Source organism: Centrocercus urophasianus, unplaced genomic scaffold, assembly GCF_019232065.1.
Source record: "Centrocercus urophasianus isolate 14NV4802_14NV808 unplaced genomic scaffold, USGS_Curo_1.0 seq_53, whole genome shotgun sequence".
Taxonomy (NCBI): Eukaryota; Metazoa; Chordata; class Aves; order Galliformes; family Phasianidae; genus Centrocercus; species Centrocercus urophasianus.
The window spans coordinates 330,838-351,788 of NW_024885122.1; the positions used below are offsets into that span (position 1 = coordinate 330,838).

Genomic DNA, 20,951 nt, shown 5'->3' on the forward strand with positions numbered 1-20,951 from the left:
GGCACGAAGGACCTTCACAATTTGTGTTCCCTTTTCTCCAAGTAATCACAACCTAAGCTAGGTGAGTTTTGAAAGTATCTATTAGGTCAGATGTGACACGAGGTTTGAGAGGAACAACTCAACAAAAGTCAAATGTCAGCTTGATGGGAGAAAGAGCGTGTATCAGTGCGCACAGAAAAGCTTATTGCCTCTGTCATCTGATGAGAGACTGCAACTTAGCAACTTACTGATCGTGCCCAACAGTTGAGCTGGAGAAGTGATTCCCAAAAATAGTGCTCTAATTCTTTTTTCTTGATTTATTTCAACTTCATAATTACCTACAAAGACTCAAAGTAGCCAAGTTGAAGTCTTCTCTCTATTTTTATAATCCACGAAGCACAAAGAACACATTCATAAACATACAATTCTACAACATGCTGGGGAATTCTTATCACGTGCTTAACCCAGAAACCACACATGGCCCAAAGATAAAATATAATACAAACAATGCCTCTAAAACCTAGTTATGCATATGAGAGTTTTAAAAACATGGTGATGAATCACAAGGTGCCGGTCAGTCGTACGATATTGAAAGTGCTAAAGCTAGTAATTTCAAATAGAACAATTCAGGATTAGCTTTGCATTTCAACCAAATCTGTCCTTCTTAACAGAAAAAGGAACAATTCTATAATTCAGTCCACTCTGTGAGACTTAGCTTCAGCTTTTCCACACAGTGCTTCATCCTCGAGGTAGATACTACTCAGAACTGGTCACACACCATCTATAATGTGTATTAAATTCGGCAGCCATCAACCAAGAAACTAATGTGAGAGCTGTCTGCTTACGCAGCTGATAAAAGGCACTTCGTAATACAGGGTTAAGTTTCCTACTGGAAAGACCACCAGAGGTACAAAAGCAGAAATAATGATATGAATTCATCTAATCAAATCCATTTTAATTGACACTTTTCCCCATGGAAGTCTCTAAGACAAGTTAGCCCTGGCACACTAAGAAAAAACTCCAGAGCCACATGTTCCTACCTACTGACAGAACATCCAGGTTCACCCACTGAGCAAGACTCCCAGAAGCAAAGGCAAAGGCTGCAGTAATGGCAGAGGACTCACCACAAGGGAAACAAAGCAAAACTAGAACGAAACCAGAAGACACTGTATGTTATGTGCTTCCCCTCCTCCACCAGTGGAGTACCAACTAAACTGGTACTGCAACTGAAGCTGGCATATTGTGTGTCCTCCTCTCCCAGTCATTCAAGTTTTTTTTCTTTACTGTGTAGGAAAAAAGCAGAGGGGACAGCAAAGTGCATTATAATGGTATCCTAAATCCCATAACACTGTACGCTGTACAATGTATTAATGCACACTGGTCTGTATAAGCAGCACACACACACACACAAGAGCAAAAACTATAAAGTTTTAGGGGAAAAAAGAGTTCATAACTCCACATACAACTTAACTGTGAAGGCACATAGCCACAGTGAGGCATCCTTTTCCTCTAGAAATGCCAAACGTCTTCCTGCATAAAAAATTCTCACAACACATTTAAGCAGCACAAAACCACCTGCAGCTGCAAGGCTGCTTGCCTCCAGAAGAACCAGCAGCCCGGCAGCAGGTCTGTGCTGCAAGCAGAACAGCTGCACAGGATGTTTTACGCTGAGGAGGAGCAATCTCTCACCACGATTCCACAGTTTCGTTTTTTACATTGCAAAACACATTCTCTAACAGAATCCATCTCAGCATAAATTGCTGAATGTAAATATACAAGCGATGGCTGTTCTGCCATCCTGCCCTTCTCCAGCATACAGACTAGTTTAACTTTTGGCTTCTTAGACTGTTATCAGAAAAGGTAGCTTTCCATTCGAATTGCAGATAAGAACAAGCTGAAATGTGCTGCACGGGTTTGTTCAGGAATGTACAGAAAATGCATCTTAATCCACTTCTATCTAGTCCATGCATGGAAAGAGCTTGTTTTCTCAGTGCTGACTCCATTTAATGCTTTTGAGGTCAATTCCATCCTGCACCATTTCCCAAAGAGGACTGTAAAGAAGAAAGAAAAAATGAATGCTATCTAAAATGCAAAGGACAACAACAACCACACAGGCAACATCATCCACTACACAACAAATTCAGCTGTATCTGTCTGCCTTGGCCTCCTGGAGGTCAGTGAACTTCACATGAAGAATCTCCAGTGTTCTGCTCGGACAAAATGCAAAAAGGGAGAAGGAAGGTGCTCACTTCCTGCTCCCATTTTAGGCATGAAGTACACCTTCCTTAGAGACTGAGACCTCACGTTTTACACCGCCCAGACAAGCCAGAGACCTTTCAGTTTCCCCAACATAACACAAAGTGCACACATGCAGTAATACCATATCTGGCTTACAAACTTTGAGTTGCCCACTCTCCACGCTTGTCCTATTCACACTATTTCCTCATACAGACTGGCTCTGGGAAATGGTTTGTTGACAGGTTCGTCTGCTTAAACTTTTTTCACTACTGTTAAGATCAAGCTCACTACACACTCTGGCAACACTACTTCTGTGTGTACAGAGATTTTTTGTGCACGGGTTTTTAAAGCAGGCAATTTCTTTCAATGAAATCCAGTTCCTCAAATGATTACCATAGTTAAGAAGCCTTTAAACTCCATTAAAGATGGCTCACCTCATTTCCCTCAGCCTCTTAACATGCCGTATGCATTTCTGCACTGTATAATCTATTTCTTCTTCCGTAGTGAAACGACCAATTCCAAATCTAAAGCAAAGGAGAACCATTACTAATTGGAATAGTGTGCACGTGGATGAGTGAAACAAACTCACCGTGAATTTTCAGCAGAAAAGAAACAACGGGAAAATCACTCCACACACCTTATAGAGGAGTGAGCCAAGTCTTCATCTGCTCCGATTGCCCGCAAAACATATGAAGGCTCCAGAGAAGCTGATGTGCAAGCACTAGGGAAAGGGAAGAAAGGCCAATCTCACACTTAAATTCACATGCAGATGCTACACTTCTCCAACACAGAACAGCTCACTTACACATTCAATATTATTAACCTTCACAACAATTGATAGCAGGTTCCTCACCCTCTTGGAAATAACTAGTGAACACAAGGAGACAGGAGCAAGGGCAGCAGTATTTCTGCTGCTAAAGAATGACAGGAGCAGATGTGACATGGAAATGAAGGGTAAGTAAGTTAGGAGCACAAAGAAAGAAGAGAATACATAGATAACACTGTGCATTAGTACAATGCCAAACAGAAGCAGCAGTACTGCAGCCCAAGAGGTAGCTGAAGTAGAAGCTGTGCAAAGAAGACACAAGAGCCAAGGCAGAACTACCCAGGGAAGGCAACTTACCAACAGGAGCATTAAAAAAGAAAAGATTTCACAAGTTGCTGCCTGGCAGCAATACAAATCAATAAAAAACAGTGTGCAGAGGAATCCAGAGCAAGATGGCCTAGTGATGATAGTGAGGAACCTCCATCCTTGAGCAGTAGGCAAAACTGGCTACATGTTGTTATGCAATTTGAACAGGTAGCAACTTGCAGCACAAACCATAATGCTGCTTAAAACAAGTGCATGAAGCAGAGCCTCAGAACAGATTTTCACGTTGAAGAAGCACTGGCCTTCACTGTCACGTGAAGACTTGCTCTCCTTGTTCACAATACCAGCATGTTTCAAATTGGGATATGCACTGCTGACTTTGTTCTCAGAGGTGAGAAAAGGAAGGCACTTCATTAATTCCATCGTAAGCATGAAGCTGGTCTCAATAGCAGAAATGTTGCTCCTGCAGAGTCAATTCAGCTCTCCAAGAGTGTACTGAGTTTCTGCTTCAGCTTTAGACACAGACACTACTAACTAAGGTAATTCAGATATTTGCCCAGCCTCACTAGATACCAGTTGTGATCTGCCACCTCTGTGAAACGCTGCTGAAGGACAGAAGTTCCAATGATGGCAGCCTTTACAGAGAATGTCACAGCCAGTTACAATTCAAGTCCACTCAGATGACACAAAGCAAGTTTGCAAAGCTGGCAGGCAGGAATTCCTACTTTTTTTGCTTTCAGGATGAGTAAATTTGACCTTCAGCTGGAACGTGCAACTTCACAAAACAACCATCCCAGAATGCAATCAATGCCAGGCTGACTCACCAACCAGCCCAGCAAGTACAGGGCACAGAGCAGATCCCTCCTTACTTTGTAAGTCATTATTTTCTCTGACATTATTTTCTCTCCAAAGCATACTGCTCTCCTCCCCACATATCCCACCTACCTTCCTGAAGATAGAGCCACGTCTTTCAGAGCCATGAGAAGACTCTCCCCTTCCACGTACGCAAAAGATAAATTGATGCATCCTACAAAAATAAATGGAGTAGAGAAAAGGAGAACTCCCACCAAGTGGAATGCACAGTAGGTCCTACACCACACAGCAGCACCTGCACCACGTTTAACTACAGTGCATTATTCAGCCCCGGCCACTAACACCAAGGAGTCAGACGTTTCTAACAGGGTCAGGGTTCTTCTAGCATTACCTGGATAACGATGCTCTCTGTCTCCATTCATAACCACATCAGGAACTTCACTCATTATTTTTGTAACAAGCCGTTCTGCCAGTTGTGAGATTCGCTTATGGTCATACTAGCAAAGAAACCAAAGAAGAGATGAAAATGAGGAACAGCACACGTCTGAGCTCACTGAACTGCTTGTGCCACCAGCCGTACACGGACTGAAGTAGATGGTTGTGGCTATATTACATCTGAACCTTAAAAAGGGAACTTTAAAACTCGCACCCCACAGACTCTTATAAAAGAGAACTGCCAGTTTGATGCTAGCTAATTCAGTCTTCAAGAATTACCAATGATTCTGAAAGATCTATCTACAAACTGTCTCTCACAGGAGTGCCAAGTTTTTGTACTTAAATACAAGCTAGGCACATGACATTAAATGACTTGCAACACAACCAAGGGCATCTGTTAGGGTAGAAGTGTCCCTTACTCACCTAGCGGCATTCAAGGTGTATTACATGAAACTCACAGTGAGTCGGCACACAGCAGAGCTGGGAACTCTGCCATCATGGGACTTCACCACACGTCACCTCCACAAGGAGGGCTGCCCACGAGCAGAGACTCATTGCAGACTACAAACAATGTCACTTGCACTAATAAAGCAGTAAGGCACAACAGCGGCTCCAGTGCTCAGAAATGGACAGACACACACGTGTAACTCATACTTGCTTACAGTAGCCTGGTCACATTCTCCAAAAAAACCCTTTAAAAGGAAACAAACTTTCCAATATGCTTTTTTTTCAAATGCCAGAATTCTGAAAGAGTAGGAAAAGGCTCCAGATGTGAGGCTCCTGCAGCACTGAGGCTCTGCGGGCTCTTCAGCTTCCAACAAGGCTTCAGTAACCAGCAGCCCCAATGGCGGATCCCTGCCTGCCTCAGAGGAAGCACCTCCACCACGTGTACTGATGTGTCCCACCAGCAGCACATACAGCCTTAAATATCACAACTAGCAAATAGATCAAGCAAGAATGAAACAACAACCCACCATTAAATTATTAAAGTTCCAGCAAACCTGAATTTACATACATTTAGCAGAGTCTTGCAATGGTTTGGGTTGGAAGGGACCTTTACAGCTCATCTAGTCCAACAGAACAGCGAACTAGAAAGCCTCATTGTTTCAGTACACATTAGATAAGCATGATGCATTCAGCTTCAGAGGGGCTGCAATATGTTTGCAGAGCAGAGAGACAAGTGCAAGCACTTCAAGCTGCATTTCACTAAAACCATAAATCATCAACGTTGTGAACAACCAAGATTCAAGCCACTTCAAGCGAAAAGATAAGAAAGCTGAAACTCATCTTCCAGTTACACAAAAACTTCTGACCCCGAAGATCCACAACCCGTTACTTCATGTGCCGATAATCCAACGTAGCTCACGCGCGCAGACACAAAATGAGCGACGGAACCCACGCTCAAAGCGGCCCTGCTGCGTCAGCGCCCGGCCCCGCTCTGCCACCTACCTCCATCTCCTCCTGCGCCACCTCACACGCCGCCCCCAGGCCCACAGCCAGCGGGGTGGGCACAGTCCCCGATCGCAGCCCTCTCTCCTGGCCTCCGCCGCTCTGCAGGGGTTCCAGCCGCACGCGCGGGCGCCGGCGAACATAGATGGCACCAACCCCTGCGGAACAAGGAGACAGGCTGGATGCGTGCAGTTCACATCCACGGCTCTGCAATCATGAAAAGGGACTCCGAGATTCGGAAGCCTTTGTTTCCACAGCACTCCCGGACACCTCACTGGAGAAAAAGGCAGTGAAGGCACACAGAAGCACAAGGCTTTCTAGAAAAAGTTCGCTCCCACCATTCGTACAGCTCTGCAGCTGCACTGCCAGGCTTCTGACACGGGGGAGCTCAGTTTCTCCCAGAACACTTCAGCACCTAAAGGCTCTGCACTGCCTGTTCTGGCAACCCTTGAGAAGATGAACTTCAGCCCTTTGCTCCAAAACTTCCATGCACAGATATCTCACTCACTGAGGTGCTCTTTATGACTTCTGCCTCAAAGCTGCAGAACTCCTTTCTCTGGGTTAGCAGGCCAGCTACAAACCCACAAGGCCCCCCCTGAGCTTTTGGGCTTCTATTTCTGAATAACACATAGAATACAACAAAGCTGATTTCTGCCTCTGTACGTCCTGTGTCACAAACTACATGGACTGCGACAGTGATAACAGCTAAACTTTTATTGCCTGGGATTGAGCCACAAAACACGTAGCTGGATTTTAGACCCCATTCTGCAGAGAGGTACAAAGAGGGCTGAGTGGGAAGAAGCCATGGGGAGTCGATGACCAAAATCACTGACCTTAGACTTACCGTTTGATCTCTGTGTTACAAGTTACCTTTGGATCTAAGCTCAGCCCCACAACACCACGATACTTCAACCACTGCAGCATAACAGCTGCTTCACACCATTCAAAAGACCCCAAAGAGCCACTCATCCTAACACCACCACCGTTACAAGACACCATTTCTTCCTTGGGAAAAGCCAGCTCACAACCCATAAGCACTGAAGACAACCCAGCAGAGCCGACCCACTGCACAGCCAGCCCCTACTGGGCCGAGAACAAACCTCTACAGGTTAAGTGAAGGTAGCATTCACCACAACAGACAGGCCTGACTTTCTGCCTTCCACAGTTATTTCTTAAGGCAAACACGAAAAACAATTCTTTATAAAAACACTTCAATGAATACCTTTGGGCCCATAAATTTTATGGCCACTGATGCTCATTAGATCAATTTTCAAGTCATTGACATCCATAGGAATTTTACCAACTGCTTGCGCAGCATCCGTGTGGAAGAAAACCTTACGTGCACGGCAGATCTCACCTGGAATAAAAACAAAAGCAAGAAAGAAAAACATGACCTCGCCTAATTGTTATGAGCCAGTGATTCCAACAATGAATCTAACGCAGCAGTTTATGGCAGGGACAAGTCCTGAGGTGCCAAAGGAAGGAATGCATACTGTCACACCCCCTTTACAGTTCAGCCAAGTGCCTGCAGCTGTTCAGAAGCTATGCTGGGCAGTTTCAGGCAGGTCACGAGGTAGGGCTACGGTGAGCTCCTTCAGCTGGAAAGTTAAAAGATCTTCCACTGCCGAGGATTGGGATTGTTTCCAAACCCACACCTGCCAAGGCCTGGCCCTGTTTAACCACAGAGGGCTGAATGGGACACCCAGATTTCTCAACAGCAGGACAAAATTAAGTTTTCTTCTTATGTTTCTTCTCAACATCTGTCTAGTACAAGCTTACTCTCGTGCTTATTCTTGCCAAGAGCAAGTGGCATTAAAAACTCTATCGCCCCAGTACTTTTTACAGTACTCAGTTCCCTGCTCAGAGCATAAACTCATTGGTGACATCTCAACTCACTCAAGTCTACTATCCAACTTGTTTTTTGCATCCAGAGCTCAAATACACCAAGGGACAAGGAGATAAAAAACAACCCAGTCACCTCCCACAGAACCTTACTTCGCAAAACACATCCCACACTTCTCTGGGCAACATTTGGCACCATCCTGCTAGCATGGACTTGTGGTCCATTAAGAACAGCACAGCTACTGCTCACAGCAGCTCACAGCCCTCGTACTGTCAATGCCCCAGGCTGACTCTGCAAGGCCTGGTCTATTTGGCTCCTTATCAAGGTGTCATGAGAACATCAGCATTTGAACGTGGGACAACCGCAACAGCCTTGGGAGTATAGACACAGGATCATAACAGTCCTCAGGGCTATGAGCAGCTCAGCAATGGTCAGTTACTGTCAATAATGAAGACTGGGAAAACAGACTGGGGCACTCATAGTGCTGCTTTCAGCACAGTCACAGGGGGAGAGGGAAAGACAAAAAAAAGAAAGCAGAATCTAAGCAAGAGGAAAAACAGCTGCAGGGCAAGATAAGCTGCCTGCCACAGCCTGGGAAAACAACACCTTCCAGAACCATGCAGGGCACAGGCCTCAGCCTAAAAACTGCATACAAACTTCAACATATTATAAAGGACAACTTGAGTATGGGGAAGGAGGATGTTCTGGGGTCACCCTCACAGGAACTGCTGGCACACAACCACAGTGGGATCCCGAGAGCTACACAGATTTATTACTACATTACATCTAAGATTTTCTATATGTAAATGTACATGTTTCTGTAGCACTTGACTATGAACATATTATGTTAAATGGCCTAAAGTGACATGGGGAGGCCACTGGAAGCAGCTGTCTACTTACCAATGTCACGAATCGGCTGCTTCACTCCTATCTCGTTATTCACAGCCATCACAGAAACCAAGCTTGTGTCTGGCTGGAAGGCAGCCTCCAGCTCCTGGTGAACATTCAGGCAGGCAGAAGTTGTGACTCAAAGCAGAAAATTCATGACGCACACAGCTTGCCAGCAAGCCTCAGCCCTCAGCCCCCAAAATAACACCATCAGCAGCCCCCAGGTTCTGACAAGCAGCCCTGCTGAGCATGCTGCCCCACACAAGCACAGAATGCTGGCAGGAAGCAGTGTGCCGAGTTGCATTTCTGCACATCCCAGTATGCACAGTGCCACCTGACATCGTCAAGTGAGCAAAGGCTTTTGCTGTATGTCTCATACATTGCCATGAACTATTTTTTTAATGCATTAAACTCCCAGCAGCCAGTGTAACCACCCACATCTAGACACAGCAAGGCTGACTGCAAAGCAATTACACCATACAGAAGCATCACACAAAGGAGGAGTGCACCAGCAAATTTCCCCATAAATGTCATTAACCCTTCCCTGCCTGCTGGCCTGATCCGTCCCTCCACCACACACACACACACACACACACACACACACCCTCTCTGAGCTGCACACCATTCCTAGACATAAAGCCAATGCTGCCTTTTTACACAACACAACCGAGGAAATCAGCATGCAGAACTTCTCAGTCTCAGGACTGTGGCCACCACACCCAGAAGGGAGCACTGCAGTCACTGTGCCTGCTGCCTCCAGTAGCTCCAGGCAGGAAATTCACCACCAGCTCCTGCACCAAAGCCAGCTGCAGCACAGCCATGGGCTTCCACAGGTACATGACAGCTCTGCCTGCATGGAGGAGCTGACAGCAGCTGTGATGAGAGATGGGATCTGGCAGACAAGCCTGGGGCACCAGACAGAACAGAGAATCCTCCAAACGTGGCAGATTGGACTGTGAATCTCCTACCCTGCTGTGATATTTATCATCCTTTCCCTCTGTATTATGAAGAGGACACGAGGTCCTCTTCAGCACCAGCCCCACCTACACACCTCTTCTCTCCTCACCATTTTTCTGCCGCTCGATATCTCACCTTCAAATCGATCAGCCCATTTTTTTGGACAGGCAGGTAAGTGATCTGAAAGCCTTCAGCCTCCAAGGAGCGGCAGGAATCCAACACACACTTGTGCTCTGTCTGCGTGGTAATGATGTGCTTCTTCCTGGACTTATAGAACCTTGCAACACCCTGCCAGGCACAGCACACGCACAGGAAATTCGCTGTTAGGTCACCTAACAAGCTTTGAGAGCAAGCTTTGTGTAAGATGCTCAAAATCAAGAGAAGAAAATGATGAAATCATTAATGAGAGAGGTGTAATTCACACCAGGCAATTCTGCAAGCACTCACTTCACAGAAGCATCTCACTTCCCGAACACCTGTGAAAAAATGCCACCAGGCAGAAATCCAAATGCTGCTTAATGACAGGAATACCTCTTACAAACCTGCTATGGAGTCACTGCAATGAGAAGCCTGAACGACCACAAACTGCAGACAAGAGGTTAAAACACAAGCTAGCCTTAGAGAAAAGAACATTTGTAATTAGCATCTCCACGTTTCCTAATAAAGATACCTACTGAGCAAGCAAGCAGAACTGCATTTGGTGCACATCAGACGAGCGTTCATTTTACCTGTGTAAAAGTGAGGTCACACCCTGAGCCAGCTGTGTGCGCTTGACAAAAAACCGTGCTGTATTTTAAAGCACAGGAGATCAAATCGGAATTTCACGGACTCGTGGGGCCAAAGGTGGAGCACAGCACTGCTTTTTGCTACCGAACAGCCCCAGCCTTGGGAATAACAGCGAGCAGAGCACTGTGGGCAGTGCCCATAACAGCAGGACAAGGGGAAATGGTTTCAAGTTGAGGGAGGGCAGATTGAGGTTGGATGTCAGGGGGAAGTTCTTTATAGAGAGAGCGGTGAGGTGCTGGAACTGCACAGCGCTCAGCCAAGAGCCCGCAGACCTGGCTGAGGTGCTGACATTTCTCAGAGCTCCTGGCAGCTCTGTTTTAACACGATGCGTATCAGCACAACCCTTTTACCTTGATGGCCATATTATTGGATTCCGTAGCCCCGCTGGTGAAAATGATTTCTCTCGGATCTGCTCCTATTAAATCTGCAACTTGCTGTCGAGAAAGAAAGGCAGGTTTGAGGCGCTGTGACACGCGATGAATTCGCCATCCCGTTTTCAAGAGCGCGTCGCGGAGCGCCCGAGGCCTGCGGGCGGCCCGTTCCACCGCCGGCATCCAGCGCAGCCACCTCCCCTCGCTCCGGATCGCAGCGCAGCGCGGCGCACCGCGCAATTCGGCGCCCCGGCCCGCACTCACCCGCCGGGCGCGTTCGGTGGCGGCCTCGCTCTCCCATCCGTACGCGTGGGTGCGGGAGTGCGGGTTCCCGTAGCAGGCGGTCAGGTAGGGCAGCATGCGGTCCAACACCCGCGGGTCCTGCGGGGACACACAGCGCTCAGCGCCGCTCCGCCGGCGGCGGCCAGGCGAGGCGGGCGGGGAGCCGGGCACGCACCAGCGGGGTGGTGGCCTGCACGTCCAGGTACAGCGGCCGCAGAGCTCCGTCTCCGTCTCCGCGCGGCCCTGCGGAGAGAGCGGGGCGGGTGAGCCGGCCGTCGGGGGCCGTCGGGAGCCGCCCCGGCCCAGCGCAGCCGCCCCGGCCGTACCCTCTCCGCCCGCCTCGGCCCGCGTTCGCGGCGCCGTCGCCGAGAGCCGCCGCGGGGAGGGGAGAACGGCCCGCAGGGCCGGCAGGCATCGCCACAGCTGCATGGCCGCGGGGCCCGAGGGAGGAAGGGAGGGAGGAAGAGACGGACGGACGGACGGACGGACAGCGACGACGCGGCGCCGCTCCGCCCCTTCCGTCCGTACCGGAAGCGGAGGCCGAGGCGGCGGTGCGGGGCGGTGCGGGGAGCCGAGCGCGGAGTTGAGCGCGGAGTTGAGCGCGGAGCGCTGTGTTGCAGATGCCCGTGACCGTGGGCCCGTATGGGCAGTCGCAGCCCAGCTGCTTCGACAGAGTGAAGATGGGCTTCGTGATGGGCTTCGCCGTGGGCATGGCCGCGGGAGCGCTGTTCGGTACCTTCTCGTGCCTCAGGTGCGGCGGGGCGGGGGTCCGCTGTGCTCTGCGGGACCGCGGCGGTGGAAGCGCGCCTCGGCTGGCGGGGCTGCGGGAAACGCGGGGCTGCGGGGCTGCGGGGCGTTACTGGGCTCTTCGCGTTGGGGCGTCCGCCGTGTGGTAAAACGCGGCGAGAGTTTGGTAGCCCGGAAAGGGGGAAAGTTCGCAGAACTTGGGCTGATAAAGTTGATTAAAGGGCGTCCGATCCTCCTCAGACCCTGCGGAATGTTTGAGCGCACCGCCCCGTGCGTCCCAGCGGGATACGGGCTTCGGGCTGCGAAGGATCGGCGCTGTGCTGAGATGGCACGGCCGCGTTACTGGGCTGTGCTTTGCTGTGAGGAAACGCTCTGCGTGAAATCGGGCACCGCTGCAGCTCCTAAAAGCCAAACAGCAGCAGAAGTGTCCGAGAAGAAATGATTATTTTGCTTTGGCCCAACTTCATATAAACACAGACTGGAGAACAGAATTGTGTCTGAATGCTTCCAGACCTTTGGAACTTTTCTCACATTGAAAATACAGCACCAGTAGTACATAGGAAGTCCATTCGCAGCGTGGTTCGTGGTGTGATGGCATTACACCTGCTGCAGTTGGAGAGGCTGGTGGTACAGCAGCTAACACTGCTTTATTCCCGCCATTCAGATCCCTGCAGCACCGATCCGTTTCCCACCACGTTGAGGGCTGTGGGGCACTGGCAGGTAGAGATGCTCCCCTCCTCTGTGCTCCTTGTGCAGCCCGTCCCACAGCTGGCAGCACGCCTTTTGTGGAGCTGGGGCACAACGCCCCATATTCTCCCTTGAGCTGACCCTGGCGCAGCCCACAGCACAGCCCTGCAGCACCAAGCAGCGCCCGCTGCTACCGCTGTGTCTGAGCTGCAGGTGGGATGGAACTGTCCCAAGGCACGGAGCTGTGGTACAAACCAGCCCCGGTTTTCCTTGTGGCACATCAGGTCTCTGGCTGCTGGCAGAGCCCGAGGGCATCGCTTCACGTTGAGCCTGGACAAAGGAGAATGGATTCAGGCTCCCCTGCGGCCGTTAGCTGGCTGCATCAGTTGGTTTCTGCCGCGTACGTCTGCAGCAGGCTTCAGCCTTGATGTAATTTTTGCCTTTTTCTTTATCTCAGGATCGGCATGAGAGGACGAGAGCTGATGGGTGGCGTTGGCAAAACGATGATGCAGAGCGGTGGGACGTTCGGGACGTTCATGGCTATAGGCATGGGAATCCGCTGCTGAACCGGAGCTCGGGCTTCTAATCCAAAGCGCAGCCACCCCCTGTACCATAATAAATAAAGTCTTTAGATACTGAAATGCAGTGGTTTTTTTGATGTTGTGCCCTCTGTGCTGTAGCATCTTCATGTAGACATCATCTTTACAGGATTTCTGCTTTCCTCACCTCCTGTATTCCATGACAATGAGAATTCACACCCCTCTGCACTTCATTAAAATTTCTCAAGCAGTGAACACGCTTTTCCCTCTGCTGCTTGGGCACCTCAGGTTTCTGATGCAGAACCGGTCCACTTCATTCATGCACTCCCCCAGTCTAGGAGTTATTTTGCTGTTAATTCAGATCAGCTACCAGATTTCTCTTGTATTGCAATAATATCTGAAGTCACCTGGGAAGAATACAGGGATGCTGTCTGGACTTGCAGACGTGGCATCAGGAAAGTCGAGGCGCAAGCAGAACTGAACTTGGCAAGGGCTGTGAAAAGCAATAGGAAGACTTTCTACAGGTGCTTTGGCCAGAAGAAACAGGCCACAGCGAGTGTGCCTCCTCTGGTAAATGCAAAAGGAGAACTGGCTTCAACAGACGAAGAGAAGGCTGAGGTACTGAGTGAGTTCTTTGCCTCAGTCTTCACTGGCAACCAGGATTCCAAAACTTCTCACGTCCCTGAGCCCTGCATCCCTAAACCTCCAGGTGGGGACTGGGGTGGTAAATCCCCCCACTGTGACAGAGCAGGTCTGAGACCGACTGATGAGACGGAATGCGCACAAGTCTATGAGCCGGATGGCTGCATCCCAGGGCTCTGGAGGAGCTGGCTGAGGTGGTTACCGAGCCGCTCTCCATCATATTTGAAAAGTTGTGGCTGTCAGGTGAGGACCCGGATGACTGGAGGAAGGGTGACATCACTGCCATTGACGAGAAAGGGAGCAAGAAGGACTCTGGGAACTACAGGCCAGTGAGTCTCACCTCTGTGCCTGGGAAGATGATGGAACAGATCCTCCTGGATGACATGGTTGATCACATGAGGAATGGGCGTGTGATCCGAGACAGCCAGCACGGCTGCACCAGGGGAAGGTCATGCTGGTGGCCTTCTGTGATGGAGTGATGGCATTGGTGTACAAGGGAAAGGCGACCGATGTCATTTAGCTGGACTTGAGCAAGGCCTTTGACATGGTTCCCACCACTTCCTCATCTCCAAATTGGAGGGATGTGGATTTGATGGGTGGACCACTCGATGGATGAGAAACTGGTTGAAAGGCCACAGACAGAGGGTGGTCATCAATGGCTCTGTGTCCAGGTGGAGGCCGGTAACGAGCGGCGTCCCCCGGGGCTGTGCCTTGGGACTGGTGCTCTGTAACGTCTCTATCAGTGACAGTGATGATGGAATCGAGTGCATCCTCAACCATTTGCTGACAACACCAAGCTGAGTGGTGTAGTTTGCACAGTGGAAGGAAGGGAGGCCATTCAAAGGGACCTCGACAGGATGGAAAGGTGGGAACAGGTGAACCTGGTGAGGGCTGGAGGAATCCCAGGCATCCGTGCAGACTGAAGGGAGCGGTCCTTGAGAGCAGCCCTGCGGAGAAGGACCTGGGGGTCCTGATGGATGAAAAACGTAACATGAGCCAGCAGTGTGTGCTTGCAGCTTGGAAAGTAAATGGTATCCTGGACTCCACCAGAGGAGGGGTGGCCAGCAGGGACAGGGAGGTGATCGTCCCCCTCTGCTCTGCTCTTGTGAGGCCCCATCTGCAGTGCTGTGTCCAGGAACAAGACAGGAAGCTGTTGGAGAGGGTCCAGAGGAGCCACAAAAGATGATCAGGGGGCTGGAGCAGCTCCCCTATGAACACAGGCTGAGGGAGCTGGGCTTGTTCAGCCTGGAGAAAAGAAGGCTGCAGGGTGACCTCATTGCAGCCTTCAGTACCTAAAGGGAGCCTGCAAACAGGAGGGGAATCAACTCTTTGAAAGGGTGGATAACAGCAGCTCAAGAGAAATGGTTTGAAGTTGAGGGAGGGAAGATTGAGATTGGATGTCAGGGGGAAGTTCTTTACAGAGAGAGTGGTGAGGTGCTGGAACAGCTGCCCAGAGAGGCTGTGGTTGCCCCGTCCATCCCTGGAGGTGTTCAAGGCCAGGTTGGATGGGGCCCTGGGCAGCCTGGTCTGATATTAAATGGGGAGGTTGGTGGCCCTGCATGTGGCAGGGGGTTGGAGCTTCATGATCCTTGAGGTCCCTTCCAACCCTGACCATTCTGTGATTCTGTGACTCTGTGTTGGCCCCATTTTTGGGGTTCTAAGTGACACAATCATCTCAATTCCCTGTGGAAATTCCACTCATAGCACAAAGGAACCCAGCCTGGGCAAGATGTGCAACCCCAGGGTACAGCCCCAGGGAAGGACAGAGCCAAGCTATTCCTGCAGCCCATAACCAGCTCATTTTTCATTCCCTGGGCAGGGAAAGGTGCATTGCATCTAAGAGTGGTGCTGCCAGACCTGACACCACGCTGCACTGTACAGCTCTCATAAGGCGTTAAAGCTTTGCAATGAAGCAGGGGACTGCAGCCCACCACGCTGCCTGGCGTAGCACAGCCAACTCTGACACATTCAGCTCAGCGGTGCAATTTCCTGTTCTCTACCTTTCGAAGCAAGCCTTACCTTTGTTCCTCTTGTGCTGAAGGACAGAGGTTGGCCTCAAGGAGGCAGCTGCAGCAGCAGAACCCGGCCCAGCAGCAGCCCAGGCATCAGGACGTGCGAGCGCTGAGCGCTGCCTCCCGGTTCCGAAGAAATGCATTTCCCACATGAGATGTGGCTGTGCTGTCATTGGTTCAGTGACCTCTGTGCAAACAAGCTGAGCACTACAGGTGTGCTGTAACAACCCAAGTTTTACCTTAACTGGCATCCATTAACATAACAGCAACCGAAAAAATAAAAATAGCGCCACTTGGGGTGGCTTTTTTTCCTTCCACCGCCATGCACCCGCTCGCCCCCCCCCCCCTTTATGCCTTTACCTCCCCCGGTCCCACACCCCCACAGCCCCAGCACCCTGCAGGCCACCGCTCCGCTGCTGCCACCCACCAAAGCCACAGAGCCCACAGCAGCCCAGGGCTGGGACCAGGGCACCCTGCCTTCAGCCTCCCCCACCCCATCATCACCCAGCGGGGCGGTCCCACTCCTCCTGCCCCACAGCCAGAGGCTGAAAACCAACAGGAGAGGGTAAAGAAACGACAACCCCCACAGCCAGGGCTGCCTACAAACCACCCCACGCCAACAGCCTCAGCGCCCGAGGCAGCAGCTGCTCCAGCACCGCCTGGGCCGCGCGAGGAGCGCAGAAAGGAAGCTCCGTGAAGGCCTTTTTAAGAGAATTTTATTTGAGTGGTTCTTACAAAGATTGTTGCAATATGAAAGTCTTTGTTTGATAGAAATATCAAGCTGTCTTGTCAAACACACTGAAGTAACCCAAAAATATATTTCAGAGCTCACAGAGCTTAAAAAGAGCAAAGATTATATGCAACCAGAACAAAACATGTTTCTGTATTTCCTGCCCACCTTCAGACTCTGCTGAAATCCTTCAGCTACTGCACGCACAGAAACCTGTCCGGAAATGCAGAGATGGTTTTGTTTGGAAACGTAGACACACCTCACACAGTATTTACAAAGAAACTTTTACAGATAACATTAATCAAAAGTTACCATCGAGAAATAAAACCCTCCAGTCCTTCCATTCTTACCCTCGTTCAGCACAGCGCACTGAGCGCCGGGCCAGGTCAGCTTCCAGCAGCCTTTCCAGTTCCCCTTTATACACAACACTAAATATGTCCCTTCACAGTCTCTACCTCTGATATTAACCTCGAGCAGATCACCTACATTTAGTGAAATGTCAATTGTAATTGCTGCATTAAAAGAAAGGCTCGTGAAACACTTAAAAATTGAATTATGTCCCATCTGCCTTTTACAGAGAATTTATTTTCTATGAGCTACTTCTCAGTTCCTACAGATCACCTTAGTAAATGTACAAGAATTACAAGGCAGAACAAGAAGTCAACAGCTTTGTATACAGTGGAAATGCTAGTTAGGGAGAATGAACACACTGCATTTCTGCTTACTTCATTTTATTTTAAAGGTAGCAGGAAGTGTACACAAAATGACATTAAATCCTTTCCTTTAGTTTTATCTAAATAAAAGATAACTCAATCTTCCTCCAAAAAATAACTATGTACAAAACTGACTAAATCCATCTTCATCGTCGAACGGGAACCAGTAGCTGGGTTGCAGTCATGGAGTCTGGGAACAGGCTGTGGTACGTCGGGAGAGGTACGTAGGCTGCTGTGATCATTTTACCTGAACAGGAGAGCAAAACAAGCCCCAGTCAGTTTCTGTCCAGTTCCATCATCCATGAACAAATGCACATTTCTACCACAAAAATGCATCTCCTCACCTGCAAACCATCTCCCGTGCAACGCGCTCACAGCTGCGGTGGCAGCAGCAATGGAAGGACATTTCACATACACGTTGCCCTGCAACACAAAGCATTGCACCCTGTTACGTTCCCTGCAGTCACTTCCTCTGCACGGCTGTAATGGAAGCAAACCCTCCCCCGAGCTCCAGCAGCACGGCAGTGAGCACACAGCCACAGCCTTACAGATGCACATCTTCATACCAACGGTGCTTTTAGCACCATTTGCTCTTCTAATAAGATTCTGCAAGCCAGACCAAATATAAGCCTGATGTATGGAAGCAGCAAGCATTGCTTACTTGCTCCTCATGTCTGAAGTGTGACCTAACACTTCCCAACTACAAAATCCCAGGTGAAACGGAAGCACGAGGCACGAGGCTGCCCTTCTGCAGACTGCCATCAGGGAGAACTCCTACAGAGCAGCCCTGCTGACCAGGACTTGGCGTACTGGTGGGTGAAAAGCTTAACGTGAGCCTGCAGTACGGAAGTCTGAGGGTGCCTTGGGCTGCATCTGAAATGGGGACAACAGAGCAGGGAGAAGGCTGTCCCCTCCTACTCTGTCCTCATGAGGCCCAATCTACACTACTGCACCAGTGCAGGAATGAGGGCGGTCCAGAGGAGGCCACGAAGATCACAGAGCTGGAGCATCTCTGCTATGCAGGCTGAAGGAGCTGCAAGTGTTCGGCATGGAGAAGAGACGGCTGCGGGGAGACCTCAGTGCAGCCTTCTGATATTTAAGGGGAAATCATAAATAGGGGGGAAATCAACAAGGGGGAGTAGTTCTAAAATTGAGGAGGAAGGTTCAGATTAGATGTCAGGGGGAAGCTTTTACTGAGAGAGGTGAGGTGCTGGCACGGGCGGCCCAAAGATGCTGCGCACTGCCACACCCCTGGAGGAGCTCAGGGCCCGGATGGGGCGCTGGGCAACCAGGCCTGGCACTGGATGTAGGGGCTGGCAGCTCCACCTGTGGCAGAGGGCCAGAACTTGGTGACCCCTGAGGTGCCTTCCAACCCGAGACGTTCCAGGATTCTATGAAATCCCAGCCACCACCAGCCGCTCTAGATGCAACAGCTTACAGTTTAATTTTCAGATGGACAGCGTAGGAATTCTGCGCTCAGTGACAGCACAACCACCCAGCACTTCAAAGAAGGCTGATGCCCCAAGTATCAGTACATGAACTTCAGAACAGCCCAAGGTGCTCACTAACATGAATGAATTAGGAAATATGTCTTTGCCACAGACAGCTGGAGCTTTCTATCTGGAGACTAAGCACTAACCCAGGTTGAAGCAAAGTACTGCGACATTCACATTCAAAAACCTGCAGAACACACACAAGCCCACAGCAACGTGTGCATTTTTAAGGCTACACAGTTAAATAAAATACTACCAGTAACTGCTGAGCCATGTTGCGCTCAAGCCGGAACAGGTTTTAGAAGAGAAGTATGTATCAATAAGAAGAACACAGGCTCCCTTCAGCAGCCTTCTCCAGCCTGCACCCATCTTTCCCATGGTGGTATCACTCCTCAGGGGCTCCTGCAGTCCACCACGGGGCAGTGAGCAGCTGATGTTCATGGGCACTGAGGAACACACGGCTCCGCTCTCAGCCTCCCCCCACACAGACATCCCAGCTGCTTAAACCTCTAAATGGGACACAGCAATGCAAAGCTTTAACTTCCCTGGAACACACCACAGACTGCAAGAGCCAGGAGAAATGTACATATTCAGTTGGGACAAAGATCTTTTCACCACACCGATGATGTCTGCACTACTGTTACCGACAGCCCTCAGAGCCACAGGTCTGACTGTCTGGAAAACATCCCCAAAAGGCCAGAGATGGAGACCAGAAGTGAGGTCATGCGATGAGAATCCAAGCCCACAGAACAGCACAGCTGAAGTTTATGTTCAAACAAAGCATTTCTAAATAGCAGTGGGTATTTTGTATCAGAGCTGTCCCTGTGTTAGCCTTAAAAATGGATTTCACATAACCTAACGAGTGTGTGTAAAAGAAATAAAATTACAGCTCCCTTATGAATTACAATGGGCCAAATTTGCAGCTCAGAATCTATGCGCAATGCCAACGGCTAAAAAGTTAATAAATACCAAGTCTGCAATAGGACACTGCACCCATGGCAGTCACAGACTGATGTGCCATGGGAAACATTTCTACACTCACCAGCCCAGCGGTTCAACACAACCCTTATGTGGGAGAGTGAAAGTATTCGCAAAGACTGCACGCTGTCTTATGGATAAGAAAGCAGCTTATGGCAAATGTAACACCTCAGCAAGCCTTGTGAAAGGCTCACAGGTGAAAAGAAACTTCCACAGAAGCAGCTCAATGGTAGATGAAGGTCTCCACCAGGGTCACACTCCTACCTAAGCAGCAACTGGGAGGGACAGCAGCATAACTTCCAGCCCCTCACCCTGGCAGAGCACTCTGAAGGCTCCATGGTTGGAAATGAGAATGTGACAGTGAGTGTTTTAATACAGGACTCCAGTTTGAGGTGTGGATTCCATAGGAAAGGAGTTTAAGAGTTCACGTCAGCAATTTATATGCTAAGAATGGAAATTCAGGGGAAGAGATGATTGGTCTGGGGGCTGCACAGGCAAACTGAACAAGGGAGAAAACTTCCTTAGCGTTTTTCAAGTGCAGATGTTCAAGAATCTCTTTGTTTGAAAGGCACTAACCTCCACAAGCACCACTTTGTTACAAAGCCTTCAGCAGCAGCTCCTAGGACGCAGCCCCCCCCACTGCCCTCAGCACGGTGGCAGAGCCCTGGCTAACAGTGCTGCTGAAGACAACTGCTCCCAAGGACAGGACCAGGCACATTCACTGCAAATCTGAATCTGCTGCAGCACTGCGACCTTTGTGCTGAAGCTGAAGTCTGCACTCTGCAGCAAATGAAGAAACTAGAAGCCCCTGGCTCTTAGGAAACGCACAGTTCAAGGAAATGCCAGAAGTAGGCTGCTATTCTCCAGCCTGCATCCCACAGTAACTTCAGCTGTGGAAATCTGTAAGAACAGACTGCAACACAAAAAAAAGTGATGATGACCCAAAATAGAAGGGAACTACATTCTGGAACAACGGCTAAGCACATTCAGGGCATTCAGACTCAGATCATTAGATTCAGATTAGGGGGAAAAAAAGAGTTTTTGTAATGTCCTCTCTATACAGAACAAAGCAACAGAACTGCAGCCTGTTCAGATCAGTGCCCCCTGGAGCCAGGCATACCTGAGCTGAGTTTTTGTCTACATAAATGTGGATAACTCCTCCATGTTTGTTACATTCCTCAATCACGTCATCTTTAATTTCTGTATCCCAGCCAGCTTCTTCTTCACTGCAGGGGGTGGAAGAGGAACAGAATAGAAATGGAAACATTATTATCCCCAG

At 49.6% G+C, this 20,951-nt stretch overlaps 3 protein-coding genes across 6 annotated transcripts in view; 1 reads left to right on the forward strand and 2 right to left on the reverse strand.

The window, feature by feature from the left end:
* Nucleotides 1-341: 341 nt before the first annotated feature.
* On the reverse strand, nt 342-11,575 carry NFS1 (NFS1 cysteine desulfurase). The gene is made up of 13 exons (XM_042835495.1): nt 11,458-11,575; nt 11,307-11,374; nt 11,114-11,230; nt 10,829-10,912; nt 9,828-9,980; nt 8,748-8,841; nt 7,227-7,361; nt 6,005-6,162; nt 4,512-4,617; nt 4,253-4,334; nt 2,855-2,938; nt 2,652-2,741; nt 342-2,030 (listed from the first exon to the last, which is right to left on the reverse strand). The coding sequence occupies exons 1-13, from the start codon at nt 11,558-11,560 to the stop codon at nt 1,967-1,969; spliced, it is 1,338 nt and encodes a 445-aa protein (XP_042691429.1). The 5' UTR covers nt 11,561-11,575; the 3' UTR covers nt 342-1,966.
* A 97-nt stretch (nt 11,576-11,672) lies between these two features.
* Nucleotides 11,673-13,206, forward strand: ROMO1 (reactive oxygen species modulator 1). Its single transcript, XM_042835497.1, has 2 exons — nt 11,673-11,882; nt 13,023-13,206. Exons 1-2 carry the CDS (start codon nt 11,752-11,754, stop codon nt 13,129-13,131), a joined length of 240 nt encoding a protein of 79 aa, XP_042691431.1. The 5' UTR covers nt 11,673-11,751; the 3' UTR covers nt 13,132-13,206.
* Nucleotides 13,207-16,457: 3,251 nt separating this feature from the next.
* Nucleotides 16,458-20,951, reverse strand: part of RBM39 (RNA binding motif protein 39) — a 28,787-nt gene continuing 24,293 nt past the window's right edge. For all 4 annotated transcript variants that reach the window (XM_042835474.1, XM_042835472.1, XM_042835471.1 and 1 more), the window contains 3 exons: nt 20,793-20,898; nt 17,546-17,624; nt 16,458-17,448 (listed from right to left, as the gene is read on the reverse strand). In XM_042835474.1, coding sequence (XP_042691408.1) covers nt 17,348-17,448; nt 17,546-17,624; nt 20,793-20,898 — 286 coding nt within the window. In that variant the 3' untranslated portion in view covers nt 16,458-17,347. The remainder of the gene's footprint in view (nt 17,449-17,545; nt 17,625-20,792; nt 20,899-20,951) is intronic.